This window comes from Gossypium hirsutum, chromosome D10 (genome assembly GCF_007990345.1).
Source record: "Gossypium hirsutum isolate 1008001.06 chromosome D10, Gossypium_hirsutum_v2.1, whole genome shotgun sequence".
Classification (NCBI taxonomy): Eukaryota; Viridiplantae; Streptophyta; class Magnoliopsida; order Malvales; family Malvaceae; genus Gossypium; species Gossypium hirsutum.
This window is the reverse complement of record NC_053446.1, coordinates 23,604,705-23,626,655: the sequence shown is the minus strand read 5'-3', so window position 1 is coordinate 23,626,655 and position 21,951 is coordinate 23,604,705. Positions and strand designations below refer to the sequence as shown.

General features: G+C 29.9%; 2 protein-coding genes across 2 annotated transcripts; both read left to right on the top strand.

Moving 5' to 3' along the window:
• The first annotated feature begins 1,278 nt into the window (after window positions 1-1,278).
• LOC107915408 (LRR receptor-like serine/threonine-protein kinase ERL2) lies at window positions 1,279-3,281 on the top strand. The gene is made up of 4 exons (XM_016844571.1): window positions 1,279-1,591; window positions 2,022-2,396; window positions 2,503-2,648; window positions 3,006-3,281. The coding sequence occupies exons 1-4, from the start codon at window positions 1,279-1,281 to the stop codon at window positions 3,279-3,281; spliced, it is 1,110 nt and encodes a 369-aa protein (XP_016700060.1).
• LOC121222057 (leucine-rich repeat receptor-like serine/threonine-protein kinase SKM1) lies at window positions 2,362-20,324 on the top strand. Its single transcript, XM_041101946.1, has 5 exons — window positions 2,362-4,176; window positions 17,502-17,526; window positions 19,541-19,724; window positions 19,816-19,910; window positions 20,130-20,324. Exons 1-5 carry the CDS (start codon window positions 3,443-3,445, stop codon window positions 20,322-20,324), a joined length of 1,233 nt encoding a protein of 410 aa, XP_040957880.1. The 5' UTR covers window positions 2,362-3,442.
• Window positions 20,325-21,951: the final 1,627 nt, after the last annotated feature.

Genomic DNA, 21,951 nt, shown 5'->3' with positions numbered 1-21,951 from the left:
AAAAAATTAAAGAAAGGGATTGATTTGACTGACGATAGCCATGAGGACAAGTTACATGTCATGTGAAAGAATTATTACGTCATTAATTTTTTTCAATATATAAAAATTTTTAAGAATTGTCGTTAGTCAAATCAACACTTTTAACAGTTAAATTGATTAATTAATTATTTTAGTTAACAGAATGACTTAATTGATTTTTCCTTTATCATTAAGAACTTCATAAGATGTGCTTTTTTAAAGAGTCTAATTGATCTTTTTTATTGGGACTTGGGAGTTTTCTAACCTTTAAGCCTAATTTTCTTTTATTTGACCAAAATAAAATTTTGACTAATACCCACAAAAATAACCAAAAAAAAGTTATAAAAAGACATCAACACCTTAAAACTCTATCAACACATCAACCAATACATGCTCATTTTCGGTCCAAGTAATAAACAACTCAATATAATGATATATGTGATCCTCCAACTTTATAAAAAAGTTATTTTAACTATTCATTTAATTTTCCATCTCTTTTAACCCTTGAATTTGTTGTTTGTCAAATAACTCCAAAGTATTAAAATATTTTTTTATATATTTTATACATTTTAAATAAAATTAAAATATTTTAATTTTTTAAAATTTAAAAACAATTTAATTGTGGCAATGTAAGTTATTTATGTAAACCATCCTTTTTGGTTAATTTGACAAACAGAAGAAGTTTAAAGCTGAAAACCAAAGGAAAATAGCATAAATCCATGGGTGACAGGGACAAGATAAATCATGTTTGGACCCTTCATTTGCGAACTTAAAGATGTAAGCTTAGGAAAATTTGTCTTAATGGGGATCCAATTCACATGATTCCGCATCTTACAATTGTATATTTGGTGGTTGTGGAATTGAGTAAACTTCATAGTTTTTGTTTTCCCACTTGTTTATTTAGATTTTCTAGACTTTGTTACATTAATGACAAAAACTTATTGAACGAACCAATATTGACTATAAGATTAATTCTGATGAGAGCAAAGACAAATTAATTAAAATTGACCTTTCATATTATTATTATTTTGCCAGAATTGATCGAATTACGGTGTAAATTCGATTCATTATGTAATTATTAAGACAAGTATATGTAATTACGTATTATGTAAAAATATTGAAGTTACAATCAGACTACAATTGTTTATTTCGTCCTTGTTACATGGACAAATTAATTAAAATGGACGACATTAATTTCGTCTATAAATAGAAGCCCGTCCTTATTTTCATATGCAAGTTATAGTGTAAACTCATTCACATATGGCTCTAATCATCCTACTTGTTCTGATCATTCTCGCAATAGCAGACGTTAACTCGAGCAATGAAATCAGCTCTAATTCTTACAGTGCTTGTCCTGAAAATGAAAAACAAGCACTTTTGGTCTTCAAAGAAGGCCTCATAGATGATGCAAATCGGCTTGCTTCATGGGATCCTCATCATCATCCAGATTGTTGCACCTGGTTTGGAGTTGTCTGTGGCAATATGACTGGCCACATCCTCTCTCTCAACCTCTCACTTCCTCCTTTGGATGATACTGTTGACATTGATTCTTATCTGATGTCAATGTTGAAAGGTAAGATAAACCCTTGTCTGTCAAATTTGAAGCATTTGAGATACTTAGATCTAAGCAACAATGCGTTTGAAGGCCTCTTGCCTTACCAACTTGGGAATCTCTCAATCTCAGGGGTGAGGATAAATTTAATGAGGCTGGGTTATTATATGTTGAGAGCCTCCAATGGTTGTCTGGTCTTTCTTTATTGAAACATCTTGATTTGAGTTTAGTGGACCTTAGTAGAGCTTCCAATTGGTTGCAACTGGTAACACACGACTTCCTTCTTTAGAGGAATTGCATTTATCAAACTATCATCTTCAACTTGGACGTCCATTGCTAAATGTTAATTTGTCAACTCTTGCCGTCCTTGACCTTTCCTACAACTTTTTCACAAACCAAATGAATCTAGGCTGGGTGTCCAAGCTTAACTCCCTAGTTCTCAACCTTGCAGGAAGTGATTTTCATGGACCCATCCCAAATTTTCTTCGAAACATGACTTCCCTTAGACATCTAGATCTTTCATATAATAATTTCAAATCTTCAATACCTGAGTGGCTGTACCGTTTTAGCTCTCTCCAGGTTCTCAGTCTTTCTGCTAATGAATTGCAAGGTGATATTTCTAGTGCCATTTTCAACATTAGTACTCTCAATGAAATTGACCTCTCATGGAATGATCTTGAAGGGAAGCTTCCAAGAGCCGTGGGAAATCTTTGTAACTTGAGGTCAATTGTTTTGTCAAGTGTGAGATTGAATCAAGACATATCTCATATCTTTGAGATTCTGTCAGGTTGCTCTTCTCACAGGTTTGAATCATTGACCTTTGCAAGTTGTCAACTTTGGTCAACTTACTGATCAGCTTGAGCATTTCAAAAACTTAAAAGAACTTTCTTCGAATGATAATTCAATCTTTGGTCCTATTCCAACTTCTTTAGGAAAACTTGCAAATTTAGAAAAGGTTGAGATTTACTATAATTTGTTGGAGGGTGTTGTTTCCGGAAAGCATTTTGCTAATCATACCAAATTGAGGTATTTTGAAGGATGGGACAACTCGTTGGTTTTGAGAGCCAACCCTTACCGGGTTCCTCCTTTTCAACTTCGTTTACTGGGCTTACGATCTTGGCACATAGGACCATCTTTTCCCTTGTGGCTTCGTTCAGAAAACATCTAGAATATCTAGACGTCTCTAACTCAACAATTTCAGATACCATTCCTAGTTGGTTTTGGAGACTACCAAACCAATTTTTGTTTGTAAATTTCTCTAGTAACCCAGATTTCATATCTACCCCAAACTTCAAATGATTCTTGTATTCTTGACCTTAGTTTCAATAACTTTAGCGGCCCACTGCCTCAAATCTCTATGGGTTCCAACCCGTCCATGATAGACCTTTCCAATAATTATTTCTTGGGACCACTTTTCCACTTTTTGTGCTTTCAGTTGAATGCAACAATAGGGACAAGAGTTCTTAGTCTTGCAAACAATCTTTTATCCGGAAAGATACCGGATTGCTGGATCAAGTGGCAATCTTTGCAAGTCCTACGATTAGATGGCAACAGATTCACTGGTAAAATTCCAAGCTCCATGGGAACTTTGTCAGAACTTCAATCCCTACACCTTCACAACAAGCTTCATGGAGAAATTCCTTTGTCACTGAAAAATTGCAGGGAATTGGCTGCAATTAACCTTGGCAAGAATGAACTAGATGATGGCTAGGCCAGGACCTTACAAATCTAATAATATTGATTCTTCGGTCAAACAAGTTTGGAGGTAGCATACCAGACCATTTATGTGCTCTTAATTCTCTCCATATTTTTGACCTTGCGGATAACAATTTCTTTGGGAGCATACCAAGATGTATAAGCAACTTCACTGCCATGGTCAGAGGGAGTGGTTCTTGGGGCAACGCCATACTGTATGCTGCTATTGCAGGACCTCTCTCGGAATCTGCATCAATTGTGATGAAAGGCCAACTACTTGAATACGACAGCACCCTCAACTTGGTCAAAGTTTTAGATTTCTCCCGTAACAAATTTTCAGGAAAGATTCCCCATGAAGTGACAAGCCTCCAAGGATTGCAGTCACTGAATTTGTCCCAGAATCACTTGTCCGGAAAGATCCCTGAAAACATTGGTGGTATGAAATCGCTAGAATCTCTTGATCTCTCTCAAAACCAGCTCTCTGGTTCTGTTCCTGAAAGCATGTCAAGTATGACATTTTTGAGCCACTTGAACTTGTCCTCTAACAATTTCACTGGCAGAATACCCACAAGTAGTCAACTACAAAGCTTTAATGAATCATGTTATGCTGGTAACCATCTTTGTGGATCTCCATTAAAGGATTGCAAAGGAAGTGGTAATGAACATGGTGTCAGGAATGGAGGTAGGGGAATTGGAGAGGGACAAGAAGTAAACTGGTTCTACGTAAGCATGCCACTAGGATTTGTCTCTGGTTTTTGGTGTGTGTTGGGGCCATTGGTGATTAGCAGACAATGGAGGATCATGTACTTCCGATTTTTGGAACAAATGTGGTGGAAGGTATGTGACTTTGTGGCTAAAATTAAGTTTTTTTTTTTAATTATTGATGTTGTCACATCTATACTATTATTTAAGTTTTGTTGGTAAAATTACAAAAATATAATTTTTTAAGTATTTTAGTCTTTTTATTTTAACAAAAATCAATAAAAATATATTTAAATTTGGACTCACTCCAATTGAATTAATAAAACTTTAAATTTACCATTCAACTAAAATTATATTTTAATTTATTTTATACATTTTTATTTTAATATGCACAATTTATTATTTATATTTTAAATACGCGATTTCATAGAATTTTTTGTAAAATGTTTAGTTAAAAATCACTAAGTTTGGTAATATTAGATTAACTAATTTAACTCATGTGCTACACAATTATTATATCATAACAATTTTTAAAAAAAATTATATGAGGTAAAAGTGTATAAATACAATAACTATAATATTTATAGTAATTAACATGTTAATGAAATTAAGTAATTATCATCGATTGGTATATTTTAAATGAATTATGATTATATTTATAAGAATAAAATGTTTCAAAACCTTAATTTGTCATTGACTACAATATATCAAAAGACGTAACATCTGTAATATTAATGATTAAATAAATATTCAAGACAGAAAAATATAATATGTGTGGAAAAATTAAAATATAATACCAAATTTCGATTGAATAAGAAAATTCTTGCACTAATTTACTAATTGTATTTATCAAAGTAAATAATTTAATCATTTATTAAATATCCAAAAATCATATATTTTTTGGATTAAAAATATATTGTATTTAGAGTTTTTTTTAAAAAAAATACATATATATTACAATTTAATTATTAATTTCTTTTGTAAAATTATGGGTAGGATGTGTGCAGATGGTAATTATTGATTTGAAGATGAATAAAATATTATTTTAAAAATGTGAGTTTTTTTACTCGTTAATTTTAAATATGAATTTATTAATATTTATAATATATATATAATCATAAGCTCGACAAGAATATACTTTATTATTAAATATATTACTAAATTAGTATTAGAATAATAATTTTTATTATTATTTTAAGATAATAATAAAAGTAATATTAATTAATATCATAGTATATTAATGTGAAATTAATTAATTTGGTCATATCTACTTTAAAAAATAACAATTACTTAATAAAATTATAAATCTATAAAATCATTGAATATATTAGATAAATTAAAAATAATAAAAATCCAATTTTTTAATTAAATAAATATAATTTATATATAAACATGATTTTATTTTAAATATGATAATAATCAATAACGTTAAAATCAATTTTTATAATTAATAAAAATTTAAATGTGTGAGATTAACATTATATATAAAAAGATAATATCAATATATTGGTAATTTTATTTATGAAAATTGAACTAAATTTAGTATTCATGTATCAAATTGCATAAAATTAAAGTTCATGTATTAAATTATAGTTTATGAGTTCATGTATAACTTTGATATATACCCTTAATTATATGATGGATTTTTTTTTTAATTTATACTGACAATCTTTCAAATTTAACCCCAACATTTAATAGCATGTTGGAGACAACTTTAATAGTAGGCAGTAGGCACAGATACGAGACGTTTTCTTATGCTGTTCCAAATTACAGCCGAGGAAAGAAAAATCAAGAAATTATAAATTAATTTGAATATTTAAATGGTTTTTAAAATATAAGTTAAAAAATTATGATTATTTGAATTGAATTTTATTTTTTAATTTAATTTATAATTAATTTTATATATTTTTAATACGAAAACATTTTTTATACTTGATAAAGATTAAATGTGTGATATTAAATTATATATATATAAAAGATAATATATTTATTTTTAATTTATATATCAAAACTCAAAAGAAAATAATATATTTATAATTAAATTAAATACTATTTTTCATAAATACTAATTTCAACTAATTAAAATTGCTCGATTCAACACAAATTTCGACCCGACAAATAGTACGACTTATATCTATTTGAGAAATTAAGATAAAAAATTGATCAATTAGGAATTATATTTTATATTATCTATGTTTTTAATTTTTTTAAAATCTATGATATAATATAATAATTTATTAATAATATTTTCATTTTCATTATTATTATTATTTCTTAATTAGACTTTGAACCCAAATTAAATTACACTTATTATTTTAGATTAATTATCACTTAATTAGTGTTACAATTATATACCAATAAAAATAAATATTTATATAGCACTATAAATATGTACATTAGCTAATCATTTTCATTCAAAATAACATATAAAGAATTACAAGAAAAATCATATGTTAGCATTATTTAATAGGTTTTGTTTTCATCACAAAAAAATGTTTGATTTTCATTATTATTTGATACTCGATAATTTTACTATTATTTGATTTTAATAATATTTACGTAATTGTAAATGTTTTCTACCATTGCGTTGTGAAATATATTATATCAAAGGCAGTGAGGTATTAAAGTAATAATTCTTAGTATGTGAAATTTTGACTCATATTTGAATGACTAATTATTTTATCTAATTACTTAATACTTTATTATAGATGATTTACCATTTTTTCACTTTCATTATTTTTTAAAATATTATTTTATTCTCTTAATTATTTTTCAAAATTATAAATTTAACCAATTCTCAAATAAATATTTTAAAAAATATAAAACATTATTTTAAAATTTTAAAATAAATATGTAAACATCGAATGTTGTTATTAAGGGTAATAAATATGAGACCTTCAACATTGTAAAATCCAGCAGTGACCACCGAAATCATTATCATATAAAATGGAGGAATTACATTTAAACGTGTAAAGATTTAATTACTTATACAAATACAAATACAATCAAATAGTACAATAATAGTAATAACTAAACAACCTTCAAGACAAATATTAATATTGATGATGTAAGAACTAAGAACATTATTTGCAAGAAAATTGAGCAGTGCTTCTAGCAACGCTACAAGTAGTGTCAACTATTTCAAGTATTGATAAAAATAAAGATGAATACAACGATATATTTATACAGTTTAATTTTTCTGTATTTGTAGAGTTTTGTCTGAAAAGATAATTCAATATCTTAACACCTTATACAACAAGTGATTACAAGTTATGCACTCACCAGATTGGCAACCACACTTTTGCATTTAAGTTCTAGATCTTTCTCTTTAAGCTTTTCCCCTAGAAACCTAGGATGAAAACCAAGTAATTAACCTTTTTCGCCCTCAATGCACTCACAATAAAATGTTCCTCAATGAAAAAGTAAGTTCCCTCAAAACACAGTATTCATCAATACAAATCTCCTCAATATAGAAGCAATTGAGACTTACTAACATACTAGATAAATTATAATTAATCTTCCCATCAAATTAACATGATAATAACCACAATAAATATCTTCAATAAGTCCAAGATAAGCCCTCAAATTCTCAGGATATGTTACCAAGTTTACTCGATCCCATCCAATCTCCTGAAAGAAGGGAAGTCGATTTGCTTGGTCCAATCCAAACCAATTCAAGATATTTCCATAACATGTTTGAATATCATAGATGAGCTTGCACACTTCTAAAGAATCAGTGAAGATTGTAACCCAAATATTTTGTTTACAAAAATTGCCAACTCCAAATATGACAAGTTATGAAGCTTGCTCGTGACACTCCAACTGCAATAATAATAATAATATACATATACACACATACATATAGGTCTAAGGTAAAGGAACTATACCCAAAGCCTAGAGATTTTGGACTTCAAATATTACTAAGATGAGCTTGAAACTTGGGCTTCACAGGCTAGCCTACTACTTTGTTGCTAGTTGGGTTGCCTGAGCCAGGTCACATGTTTCTTAGGTCGAATTTGACTCATCTAGGTTTTTTCTATACCCTATCAATTTTACACCAAAATTACCTTCTTCTTTTTTTTATCTCATTTTCTCTTATTCAACTTAAAAGAAAAGCTTTCCTTTTTTTACCCTCCTTAGTTCATATCACATTCTTTCCACTTCTTACCAAGGTGGTCATATCATCATCTCTTATACATACATATATATTCCTAATTCAATATTATTACACAGCAATACTTCTCTTTATTCATCCATTAACAAATTCACATTAGAATCGTATTAAACATGTTTAACATTTTTATTGCTACAATTTCCACTTTTAATGCTATTTCACTTCATTGTGTCATATAATTATTTTTAGCATATTTATGACATTTAATCACATTTTATCACTTAGATACAACTTTCTTATTATACCATGTCATTCAAATATCCGTAACACATTACTAGCTCATTTTCATGGAATTTATGCCTAGACTCTTTAATATAACCATTCGTATTGCTATATATCTCAACATATCAAGCTATGGTTCTTAGCATATTAATACACATAATTAGTTTAACCATTTAATCTACTAATTATTCTTATACATTATCATGTTATTAAAGGAAAGATTAGAAAATTCAAAAACACTTACCTCTGACATGAACTAAAATCAAAATAAAGCTTTTCTCTTACAATCTCAACACTCAAGTCCACTTCTTTCATAGCTTAAAGCTCTCTTCTACCAATCTCTCTCCCCCATCACAAAAACATACATACAAAAATCATTACAATTTGCTCAACCAAATTCCTTGCTCCCTACATCTCAAATATCAAAGATGGAAATGGTAGAGACTTATTTTCTTACCTTACTAGGAGTTTTCTATCTCTAGCCATATCTTTCTCTACTAGACCCATAAACCCTAGGTCTTGAAATAATGAGATTGATGGAGAAATCGAGCTTGGATGGAGTTTTCCTACTTATTTTAAGTGAGAAATAAAATATATGGAATGATGTTTAGGCTAGGACTTCAAGAAAATGGGTGGGAGAATAAAAGAGAGAGTCTCTTTTGTGGTGGCAGAACATAAAGGGGGAAGAATATGGGTTTCCCCCTCTTTTTCCTCTTTTTTCACACATTTGAAAATACTAGTCAAAGTCAAACTAAAAAATATGGTCCCCTTTATTTTTCAATATATTACAAAATTCACATATAAAAATAATTATAATATTTAATTTAGAATTATTAGGTAAATTTTTTAAATAAAATAGAAGTTACAATAATTATAGATTTAAAAATAATTATAATTTAATAGAAGTTGTGATAATTACACATTTAAAAATAATTAGAATTTAAATTACAACTGTTAGTTAAAAATTGTGCGAATTTTAAAATAAAGCTACTAATTGAATAGAACTCTAAGCATAAAATATGGGGGAAAAATTGTGATAATTATAATATACAATTATTAGTTCAAAAACTTTGACATAAAGAAAAGTTGTGCTAATTTTATTATTATAAAATAGAGTTTTTACTTGAATAAAATTCTAAACATCTTAACTAATATTAGAGTTAATTAAGTTAATTAGTTATTATTTTGAATAATGTTACTTTGCATTAACTACATAAACAAAAATTATATTGTATGTTGAATATATTAAAAATGATTTAATTATTATTTGAAAATTTTTAAATATAATATGTGAGTTGATAAGTTAATATATATTTAATTATATTTGACAATTCAAATAATAAATATTTTTTACGCTAATTGTTGTAATTAAAAATACAACATTTAAAAAATTAATTAATTATTAAACGTGTAAAATCACATGCAACTCATGTGACATGATCTGCTGTAATTTGACATGTCAAATTAGGCTTTCCAATATACTCGAGGAGCTTATTCTTAAGTAAATTAAGTGTCTTTTCTATACTTTTTTTGAATTTTAGCTTTCACCATTAATAAATATTTTTGGCCGAGTTTTGCCCCCTTTTAAAGACCCAAATTGGCAACATGGTACCATAGGGGACTTAATGAGGTGTTTGAGTTGGTGTAGGAAGATGACAATGACCCAACCTCGAGGAAAACATGATTCAAAGTGGGTGTCGTGACATTGATAATAGTGATGTCAAGACATCGAACCTTTTCATCTTGAGGATACAAAACTTAATGTGAAATCAAAATGGAGCCTATTGTCAAGAGAGTCACGACACCGAGGGTAGGATGTCACGACACTGAGCCAACATCATGATACCGAGCCTCTGAAGTCGTGATATCCCTAGAGATGTTGAATAAAGAAATTGGGGCCAATACCAATGATGTCGCAACACCAAGGGTAGGATGTCGTAACACTGAAACCCTCCACAACCACGAGTTTGCTACTATCTAGGGTGTCACGACGCCGAAGTCTAGGTGTTGTGACATCGCTGCTTGACAGGAGAAATGTAATAGCCTAAATTCAAGGTTATCGGAACAGTGGTTTCGTAACCACAAATCCGATTTAAAGAGAAATTTATTTTAATATTTTTGCATGAATATTGATATGATAGGAAAATCGTATGAAAATACCTATAGAAAAATTTTATCGATTTAGTGGTTAGTTAGAAAAAGAAATTATTGAAGAAATTGGGTAAAAACAAGGTATCAAGACCTCGATCTTGTAAAACTGAGTCAGAAATATTTTTATAAATATTTATGAAGTGTTAGTAATATGGTATTAAAATTTTGTTGGAAAATTTCTACGTTTGGGTAGTTAATTAAGTAAAAAGGACTAAATTGAAAAGGGTGTAAAAGTTACTAGAAGGATTAAATAGCTCAATTGTTAAATGAGGAGGGACATAAATTGCAAATAAGCCCAAAATTGTAGAGATTGAATTAGAGGATGAATAACATATGAAATTAAATATTATTGAGTCTAGTTTCTTATAAAAGAAACGGTGTAAGCAATGGAATTGTAAATCATGAGATATAATAGATTTTGTGAGACAAGGTCAGAATGAATTTGGGTTCCCCTGTTCTGACTTTGGAAAATCATCAAAAATTGGAGAAAAATAATTAGGGGCTTAAATTTATATGTTTAAAATAATTAATGAGTCTATTTTCAAAATAAACAAACTATAACATCATCAAAATTCTGTACAATGAGATAATTAATTTTTAGTGAAGAGGGTCGAAACTGTCGAACAGTGAAACGGGGGAAACTTTAAAGAATAAACTGTACTTATTGGCTAAACAAAAAATTCTGAAAATTTTATGGTAAGAAGATATGTGAGTCTAGTTTCGGGGAAAATTAGCGGATAATTTGGAGTTCTATAGCTCAAGATATAAATAATTTAGTGACTATGACTCAATAAGACAGCTTTGAATGCACTATAAATAATAATGGAATTATAGAAAATGTTACATATGAACATGAAATGTATTAGATTAATGATTAAATTTATTTATTTAGATCCAAAAAATTCAAATACGAAGCTAGATCGAGGAAAAGAAAAAGTTCGGGATTAGTAGATTTTTATTTACGAAAAAATATCGAGGGAAGTTCGTGTAACTTGAATTATATTCTTAAATGCTTGAAATGTTTGTTATTGATGTGAATATGATTTGAATGTTCATTGTATGAAAATTGATGAAACATTGATATTTTTGATAAAAAGGGGAAGAAATCCCGGTTGAATGGAAGGAAAATTCGATGGATCTCTGAAAAGGAATTGACGGTAAAAAGGATCTAGCCCGGATGGGTGATCCTATCTTGATATAGCCCTCCTGAAGAATATGTGGAAAATGGATTTATCCCAGACGAGTAATTCGAATTAGGGTCTGAATTTAGCTTGGACTGGTAATTCAGATCCAAACTCATTAGAGTAATTGTCATTGCAGGGGATTTAGCCTGGACTGGTAATCCCGATAATACTCTATGAGTATATATTACAGGGATTTAGCATGGACTGGTAATCCCGCTGTAAGGATGAGGTTCATGGGAGTGTGCTTTCTGAAATGGAAATGTGCGCACATGAATATGAATTGACGGACCTGGTTTGTACACTTAGGTGTACCCCTGAAAATCCATCGAAATTCCAAGTAGTTCAACAGGATAAATATGAAAAATAACAAGAGAATGGAAATCATGGAATTGATGAGCTCATCAATCATGGTATATAAATTATTGATACATGAAAATTATTGAACTAACTTGAATGTTGAGTTTGTGCATGTTAGGGGAATAATGCATTGAATGGATGTATGAATGTTTATTGCATTGTATTGAAAATATTAGGTAAGTATAATTCTTGTTACATGAGCTTACTAAGCACAAAGTGCTTACCCTGTTTCCTTTTCCCCTGTGTTGTAGTGTTAAGAGCTCGGAGGTTGGATTTGGTCGGAGACGCATCATACTATCAACCTCAAGATCTCGGTATATAAAGAACCTTTATTTTGGAAATCAATGGCATGTATAAGCTAGTAAAGTAAATGTTAATGTGAAATGAATGTATGGTTAGCCATTGGTATGGCTAACAAATTTTGGTTTTGGTATGTGATGAGGTTATCTTATAAATATGTTAAGTCTATCTTGAAAATATGTTGAAATGAATTGGTTGTGTTGGATTGATCTCGGTTTAAAATTGCAGGGAAGATTAAATATTTATAAAGGGGTTATATTGAGTTAAAAAAAAACTTTGGGATTTTGTGAAAAAATTTCTTATGGTTTTGATTTAATCCCAATTTGGTCCCGATGTATGTTTTGGGCTTCGGAGGCCCATCCAAGGGATGTCATGACATGTTTCGATAAATGAATAGTACTTAACCCGTAATAACGAAAAATTTATTCGGTAAAATCTGGTAATGCCTCATATCCTATTTCAGTGACGAATACGGGTAGGGGGTATTACAAGAAAATAGCTGTAGAGGTAGTCTTTTGTCTAACATCAACCCAAGCCAAAACACAACTTTTAGGGGTATTTTTATCTAAAATTTGGAATTGTATTCAATTGTTAAAAGACACTTTGAACCAGTAACTTTAAAGGAGCCACATTTTGTTTCATCTTTTAAGCTTATAGTTACTTCTTCTTCATTTTTATGGTTTTAGTTCATAGCTTTTTTGAGTTTGTTTTTAGTTGGTAGTTTAGTTAGTTTTTACTATAGCTCTAGTATTAATTGCATTTTGGTACTTTTAACTTTTCTTTGTATTTTCTTTTTCATCCAAATCCTTCAATATATTTCAATTTTATTTTCTTTCCAATGTCTAAAAATCTGAATTTTACTTGTATTTGCCACCGTCATTATTGTTGTTATCATCTTCTTCTTTAAGCATCCATCAAGAAATTTCTAAGTTTTTCTTAACTCTACCATTGTGCTTTATTTTTATGTATGATTTGAGTATATGTTAAGTTGTTGTGTGCACGGAAATGATGATTGATAACTAAACTCATGGTGGTTGGTTGACGAAAATGTTGTTTGGTTAGTTTTTGGTATAAAGACTAAATTGTAAAAACTAGATTAAATTGAATGAACCTCAATATTTAGAATTGACACTTCTAGATGAACATTTAGATAGCTGAGATTGAGAGGAGATCCTATTGAGCACCAATTTGACAATCCTGAATTTGTTTGGTGAGGTTAAGAGATAAACCGAACTAAATTTCCTAATTTGCTAAAATGGTGACCGAGATGTAAATTGAGTCAATTAGAAGTTTAAGCCTTTTAGATCAACCGCTTGTTTGTGCATTGAATTGTTAATTACCTAATTTTGATTATTTTGCAATTTGGTCCTTTTTAGCATTATGTAGACGATTATTGTAATTTGCCCTTGATTATGAATTGTCGTATATATAGTAGTTAGCGTGTAACACCCATAACCCATATCCATTGCCAGAATAGGATTTTGAAGCATTACCGAAGTTTACCAATCAAATTGACATAAATTATAAACATTTTGTATCATATAAATTCAGGTCAGAAATCAAATTTAACACATACATACAGTCCCTTATTCGAGCCGTCGAGGCCCCCAAAATACGCGTTAGGAACAAGTCGAGACTAATTCAGAAACTCAAAAAATATTTCGAAATACATTGAAAATTTTCAAAGCTATAGGGTTCACACGGCCGTGTGGTTAGGCCGTGTGACTCATACGGCCAAGAGGCACGCCCGTGTCTTAGACCGTGTGGGAATTCGAAATAGGGACACATGGCTGTGTCCCAACCCATGTCTATACCTGTGTAACTCTCTGATTTGGGTCACACGGCCAAGCCACACACCCGTGTGCCCTTTCTAAATGGCCTCACATGCCCGTGTGTTAGCCATGCATCTCACACGGCCGAATCACACGCCCGTGTGTTTGGCCGTGTGGACCTAAAATGTACCTTAAACAACAAGTTTACCATTCCTTGCAAGCTTGGACATTAAGCAATTCAAAAATCATTCGTCTAACTACTTCAAAACACGATCAAACACATCCAAAACATTTCAAAACAATCATCCTAAATGCCTAACCAATGTACCCTCATTGGTACTTTATATTATCAAATTATATTATCAAAACATCATTCAAATTCAAATTATAAACATACCAAATCTATTTTTCCTAGTTTATGAGTACTTAAACATAAAATTAAATTCACATGCACCTATTTAGATTTGGTTCAATTTACCATGCTAGAATATAACTTCAAACACAAACACATATTCATATGTATATACCAAACAATATTAAACTTATAACCTCATTTACAATCAAACCACAAAATAACTATTATTTAGACACCCTAGGTACATGCCGACACAAAGGATAAAATCACCACATTTGAGTTTGAGATTGTTGTTGGATGCTGAATCGGTGATCAAAAGTTAAGTACCTAACCTGCCACGGAAAACAAACCGTACGCTGAGTAAAAACTCAGTGGTATTTCTATAATTCGAATATTTAAAGACAAAATAATATATTAGACACAATTAAATATTAAACACAATTGAATATTTAAAATCCACATTTATTTATATAATAGCATTAACCATTCAATACTCAAATCATAAATACATCATTTTATACCATAATCAATTCTCATCACTTTCTATATAATAGCTTTTTACAATTTGATCCTTATATCATTTAAATAATGGCACTATCCATTCCATATTCAATTTCATGAGTATATAACTCATGTATTCCATGTATTTACAACATATTTCACATTCTATTTTCAATTCACTATATCACTTCTATTTCTCATATTATGCCATATCAATATCAATTACAAAACTTTATTATTTATTTACCCCTATTAACACGACTCGAACTCGGACGAATACACGGATCCAACCAACACACCAGTTTGGCACCTAGTGCCTCATCGAATAAATCTGAAGTAATAACTGCGCTCAGCTCTATATAAATTTGACACCTAGTGTCTCATTAGATAAATTGAAGTAAATTGGCACCTAGTGACTCATCGACTCGAAGTCGAAGAAATTCCTGAACTCTTCCAATCTTATGGCATGTCATCTATATCCGACTCAATATTCAATATTCAATATTCAATATTCAATATTCAATCAACTCGATACAGTTAATAGAGTTTAATTTCACTTTCCAAATACAACCAATATTCAATATCCAAATTTCACATTAACACAGATATTCATTTCAATTCAATTCAATCAACTGTAAATCAATTCAATAATCAAAGTGCCATATACTCACCTTAACCACTTACCATATACATTAATTTAAAATACAACAATTAACAACTAGATTCGGATTATAGAAATACAAACCAGAAATTTCGAGCTATTCAATGTCGACTTTATCTTTCCCCTTTTTAATTTAGGATTCTGGTACGACGTTAACTACGAAATTAAAACAATTAAAATTCATCAATACAACACAATTCAATTTCATATTGAGTATTTCACTTTTGACTCAATATTTGCCTAATTTCCAATTTAGTCGCTAAACCGAGACTAATTTTTATTCTTCACAATTAATTCTATATTTTCATACAATTTCCACTTTGAACTAAATTTAACTCTCTATTTTCACTTAAATCCCTAAATTTCAATTTTTTCACAATTTAGTCCCTATTATTCAAAAATTACAATTCATTCTACAATTTAATCCTTTTTCATTTCCATCTTAAAAATCTATCAAATTAATCCCTAATACTAAAATTATTCAACATTAACAACACTTAAAAACTCAATCATTGCTAAAATTTCGACATGGATTGGGTAGTACTTAACACTGGGATTTCAAAAACATAAAGATTACAAGAAAAAAAACTAAATTGACTAACCATTTGAGCTTTGAACCCTAAAAGTCCCTAAGTTTTGCGTCTTTCTTTCTCTTTTTCTTTCTTTCCTTTTTGTTTTCGTTTGGCTTTGGCTTTCTATTCTTATTCTTTTTTTATTCATTTACTTATTTTATTTTATTATAAATTAGTTTATTATTATAATATATATACTTAAATATTAAGTAAATTTATTTTATTATAATATATTTTAAATTTATAAATATCTTACCTTTTGCCGCCTCTTAAAGAACAATGGCATAATTGCTTCTTTAGTCCCTTTAATTTTTCTTTAATTTATAATTCAACTTTCACCCTATATGCAATTTAGTCCTTATACCTTATTACTCTTAATTCATGCAATTTCACTTAACCAAAACCTAATTAACTACACAACTAGCTTCGTAAATATTTTTAATAAATATTTACAAGTCCAATTTACGGGAACAGAGTCTCAAGAATGCACTTTCTATGCTTGTTGCTTAGGAACTATCACTTTGTCCTCGAACTCTCTTGGGTTCGATTCTTGGAATATTCGAGTGTTCCATTGAAACATTATAAATATTACAACTCAACTAGTCACACTTGTAGTATAATGCGATATATTTAGAGATAATTGTGTTGATTCATAGTCTCGGTGGCCGGGGTGCAGTCATGACATTAGAAACTACTTTATTTAATTAGAACTATTCTCCTTTTATATTCTATTTTAGTTATATTTTTATTTAACTTTAAGATATTTTATATTATTTTATTTAGGGATTTTTTGAAATCTTTTATTTAGGGATTTAGTATTTATAAATAGACTTTTAGACTCAAAGAGAGATGACAATTTTCACAATCTTACTTTTGTGTTTTTCTCTCAACTTTAGTTAATCTAAACTTTTCTTTCTAGTAAAAGGATTTTCAAGGTTTCGATTCTACAAGTTTGTGAGGCACAATTAGTATTTTTTTTTCTTTCCTATTTTTTTGGGTATGTACATATCTTTTGTTTAAATTTCAAATATTTAGGTTTGTTGAATATAGATCCATATTGGATAGCTTAGAATGTTTTCATTGTCAATAAGAATTATTAAAGTCATAATTGTTTGACCATTCTAATATTTACGATGATAGTATGGTTGTGTATATCAAAATATGCATTTTATTGTTATATGGATATGTAATATACTCTAAAAGAACTCGATTGTGTGTGTTTAAAGCAAACCTGCATATTTATTAGCTAGAATTGAGTCTCTTTATCCGAAGTTCTTTGTTATAGAGTTGTTGTCTTGGTTATTGAAAAGGTAAGAAGAAATTGATTGTTAAGTGCATCATCGGTAACTATAACCAATTTATTAAAGAATATTGAAGTTATCTTTGCATTGATGTTTAAACCCATAAATTAAATATGAATTTTTTTCTTTAACTATATTTTTATTATATTTATTTCTCAAATTTTATTTTAAAATTTTCTAGTAAATTTAATTTTAGTTTTTAATTTCAAAATCATTTTTATTTTATTTTATTTTATTTCGTGAAAAGAAATAAATTTTTATTAGTCTTGTGGATACTAACCTTCTCTTTATTATCCCCCAAATCATTTTTAGTAAGATATATCCCTAATTGAGGGATGACAATAGAGCGAGGCGGGGGTGAATATATCTAAATTCACCATCGCTCCATAGTTGGCGCACTTTGCTTCACCACCTGACAAACCACAACCCTCTCCATAAATGTTGGATACATCTATCCCCACCCCATTTCACTCCACTTTAATTTAATTTTTGCTATTTATCTTTAATATTTTTAATTTTTTAAGTCAAGTAAATATTTAAACATAAAATATATGATTTCTTTCTATATTATATTATTACATTTGTACCCTTTTAATACTTTATATATAAGGATAAAATGATAATTTCATATAGTGAAGCAGGTTGGAGTGAGAAAAATAATTTTTTAAAATACCCTCATACGAAAAATTTGCTTTTTTTACGGCACATTGGCACTTATCAAACTCAAATTTCATAATTCACATTTACTCTCTAATTTATGTCCATGTGTGGTGAAAATTACACTTATACCCTTTTCAATGGTAAAAATAAAAAAAATTATAATTTAGTCCCTGTACTTTTCAATCTTATCTGATTTTGTCCAAATGTGATACTCGTCATACTAATACATATTCCACATCATTCTCATGCCAAATACTCATTATTAACTCACATTTTCTCAATTTGGTTAAATTGTATTTAAATCCTCATACTTTTTAAAATTTACGATATGGTCCTTTTTGCCACATTTTCTCATTTTCTAGTCTTTACATAGATTCCCATCTCCAATATCAAATTAATTTCCTTATGATCTCTTTTAAACTAGCTTGCTTCAAAAATTCCTCAATAATTTACTGTGCTCATTCCTGGAGTAGTACCGGTTGTTGTACTAAAAATTTTGGAATTTGCAATTTGGAATATCTCTTTCTATGCTTTATTTTGAAATTTCATTGAGATATTGAAAATTATGAGTACATAACTCAACGAGTGAGTGTCAGATTTATTGTATTTAATTTCAAGATAAGTGATCAACTTTATATGGTCTATGAGAATTTGTGTTATTGATTTATATGTTTTTACTTGTATTTGATTTGAATATTTTGAGAAAAATTAGGAAAGAAATATTTGAGATGTATATGCAATATTTATAAAAGTACTAGTTTGGAAAAACTTTTGAACTAAAGAGAATGCCTTTTACTTTCCATCATATTATTAAATTCATATTTAAAAATAATTATAATATTTAATTTAGAATTATTAGTTAAAAATGTAAATAAAATAGAATTTTTGATAATTATACATTTAAAAATAATTAAAATTTAATAGTTGTGATAATTACACATTTCAAAATATTTAGAATTTAAATTGCAATTATTAGTTAAAAAAGGTTATGCTAATTTTAAAATAAACTTACTACTTGAATAGAACTTTAAGCATAAAAATATAGGAAAAAAATTGTGATAATTATAATTATAATATACAACTATTAGTTAAAATTTTTTTACTTAAAGAAACGTTTGGTAATTTTATTATTTTGAAATAGAGTTTTTACTTGAATAGATTCCTAGGCATCTTAACTATTACTTAATTAATATTAGAGTTAATTAGGTTAATTAGTTATTACTTAAAATAATGTTACTTTGCATTAATTACATAAAAAATAATATTGTATGTTGAAGAGATTTATTGGGTGCAACAAGCGAGGGCTAATTGGCTAAGAAATAGGGACATAAATACTGTGTACTTCCATAATTTTGCTTCACAGCAGAGGAGGAGGAATAAAGTGGTAAATCTAAGGGACGAGAGTGGCATCTTGCATGAAAATAGTTTGGACTTGTTGAATATTGCCAAAGACTATTTTACTTCTCTTTTCTCTTCAAATGGTTCGAATGGCGTTGAAGAGGTGTTGCAAGGGCTTGCATCTGTTGCGAGACTTTTTGTTTCTGGAGGTCTGTGACGCGGTTAAATCTGTAAGGTCGTGAAAGGCATCAGGAGAGGATGGGCTTGGTGCAGTCTTTTACCAAAGATTTTGGCACATAGTTGGAAATGAGGTGGCTGAGTATTGTATTAAGACTTTGGCTGATGAGCATGACATGGCTGAGATAAATGGCACCCAAATTGTTTTAATTCCCAAGGTTTGTAATTCACAAAACATGAATCAGTTCAGACCAATAAGCTTATGCAACATTCTTTATAAAATTATTTCAAAAATGCTTGTGAATAGGTTTATAGTCCATGATTCATTATTGTATTGATAAGACCCAAAATGCTTTTGTTCCTGGACGGCTAATATCGGATAATATTTTAGCGGCATATGAGATCTTACATTTCTTAAGGCATAAGAGGGTGGGCAGAATAAGGTCTTTTGTAGTAAAACTGGACATGAGCAAAGTATACGACAGAGTCAACTGGTTGTTTCTAAGGCAGATGCTCGGGCAGATAAGTTTCTCGGATCTATGGATCAAAAAAGTGATGAGACGTGTGGAATGAGTCTTGTAATCAGTGGTGTTAAATGGAGAGGTGGGGGAGTAGTTCTGCCCGTCTCGTAGGCTGAGGCAAGGCGATCCCCTTAGCCCATACTTGTTCCTTGTATGTAGCAAGGGGCTTTCAGTATTATTATGAATGGCAGCGTTGCATGGACAGTTATAGGGAGTACGCATTAATAAGTATACTTCGATTGTCGCTCATTTACTTTTTGTGGATGATAGCATGATTTTTGGTGAGGCGTCGTTAGAAGGGGTGAATGCATCGAAAAGGGTTTTTGGACAAGTATGCAAATAGCTCTGGGCAGATGGTTAATTTTGATAAATTCGGGACATTTTTTAGTGCGAATGTAACTCAAGAGAAAATAATGGAGGTTTGTCAAGTTTTAAGGGTGCACTCTATTGATAACCTTGAGAAGTATCTTGGTTTACCATCAATTGTTGGTAGGAATAAAATGAGAGCTTTTAGGGGTCTGAAGGAGAAGTGTATGAGTCGATTGAATAGTTGGAGTTCAAAAGCCTTGTCAATAGGTGGTCGCGAAGTTCTTATCAAGTCAGTGTTACAGGCAATCCCGATGTTTGCCATGTTGTGTCTTCTATTACCCAGTTCATTTTGTAGGGAGCTAGAGGCAACGATGGCTTAGTTTTGGTGGTAGAAATCGGGAGGAACGAAGGGGATGCACTGGAGCTCTGTTATTTAAAAGAGGATAGTGGTAAGGGTTTCAAGGATTTGGCAAAGTTTAACATTTCTTTATTGGTGAAGCAGGGATAGAGGTTGCTTGAGAATCCTGGCTCTTTATCAGCAAGATTGAATAGGGTGAAATACTACCCAAACACAAGTTTTATAGAGTCAAATCTAAGCACAAACCCTTCTATGACTTGAAGAAGCATTTGGAATGCAAAAGGTTTGTTGAAGTCGAGGTTAAAATGGAGGATTGGGATGGGATTAATGGTTTCTATTTGGGAAGATTATTGGTAATCTGGTAAGGAAATGGTAAAGGTAGTTACAGAGCAAGTCTCAGGTGTTGATCGGGTTAGTGATTTAATTGTACAAGAATCAAACTGCTAGACTAGTAGTTTAATTAGATCAATTTTTTTTGGTGATGAGGCGAATGCAATTATGAGTATACCTTTATCAAAAATCAATCAGATGGATAAGAAAATTTGGTACGGGGAACATATCCAGGAATACTCAGTGCATAGTGGTTATAGAGCCTTATTACAGCCTTGCATTGTAAGTATGAATGAATGCATTATCTATAAGTATTTGTGGTGTTTGAAATGACGTCAAAGGTCAAAATTTTAATCTCAAGATTTGTGCAAAATTATGTACCAACCTTGTAAAATTTATATTGTAAGAGAATCGCAGTAGGGCAATTATGCCTACGTTGTCAGCATTTTGATAAATCAACATACATGTTAGTTGAGACTGGCTCTTCGTGAAGCAGATTTGGCAAAGATTAGGATTCCAGTGGCCTGAAGTGGTGGCCGAGGCGAGTTTAGTGGATTGGTTGTGCTAGATTTTTTAACATTCAAACAACGACAATAAAGAACTTGCTGCTATTACAATTTGGGCATTATGGTATGCTCGAAATAAACTCATCCATGAAGGGATTTTGCAAAGTGTTAATGATGTCATTACCTTTGTTCGTGGATATGGGAGAGAATATCGGGTGTTGAGTTCAATTTTGAG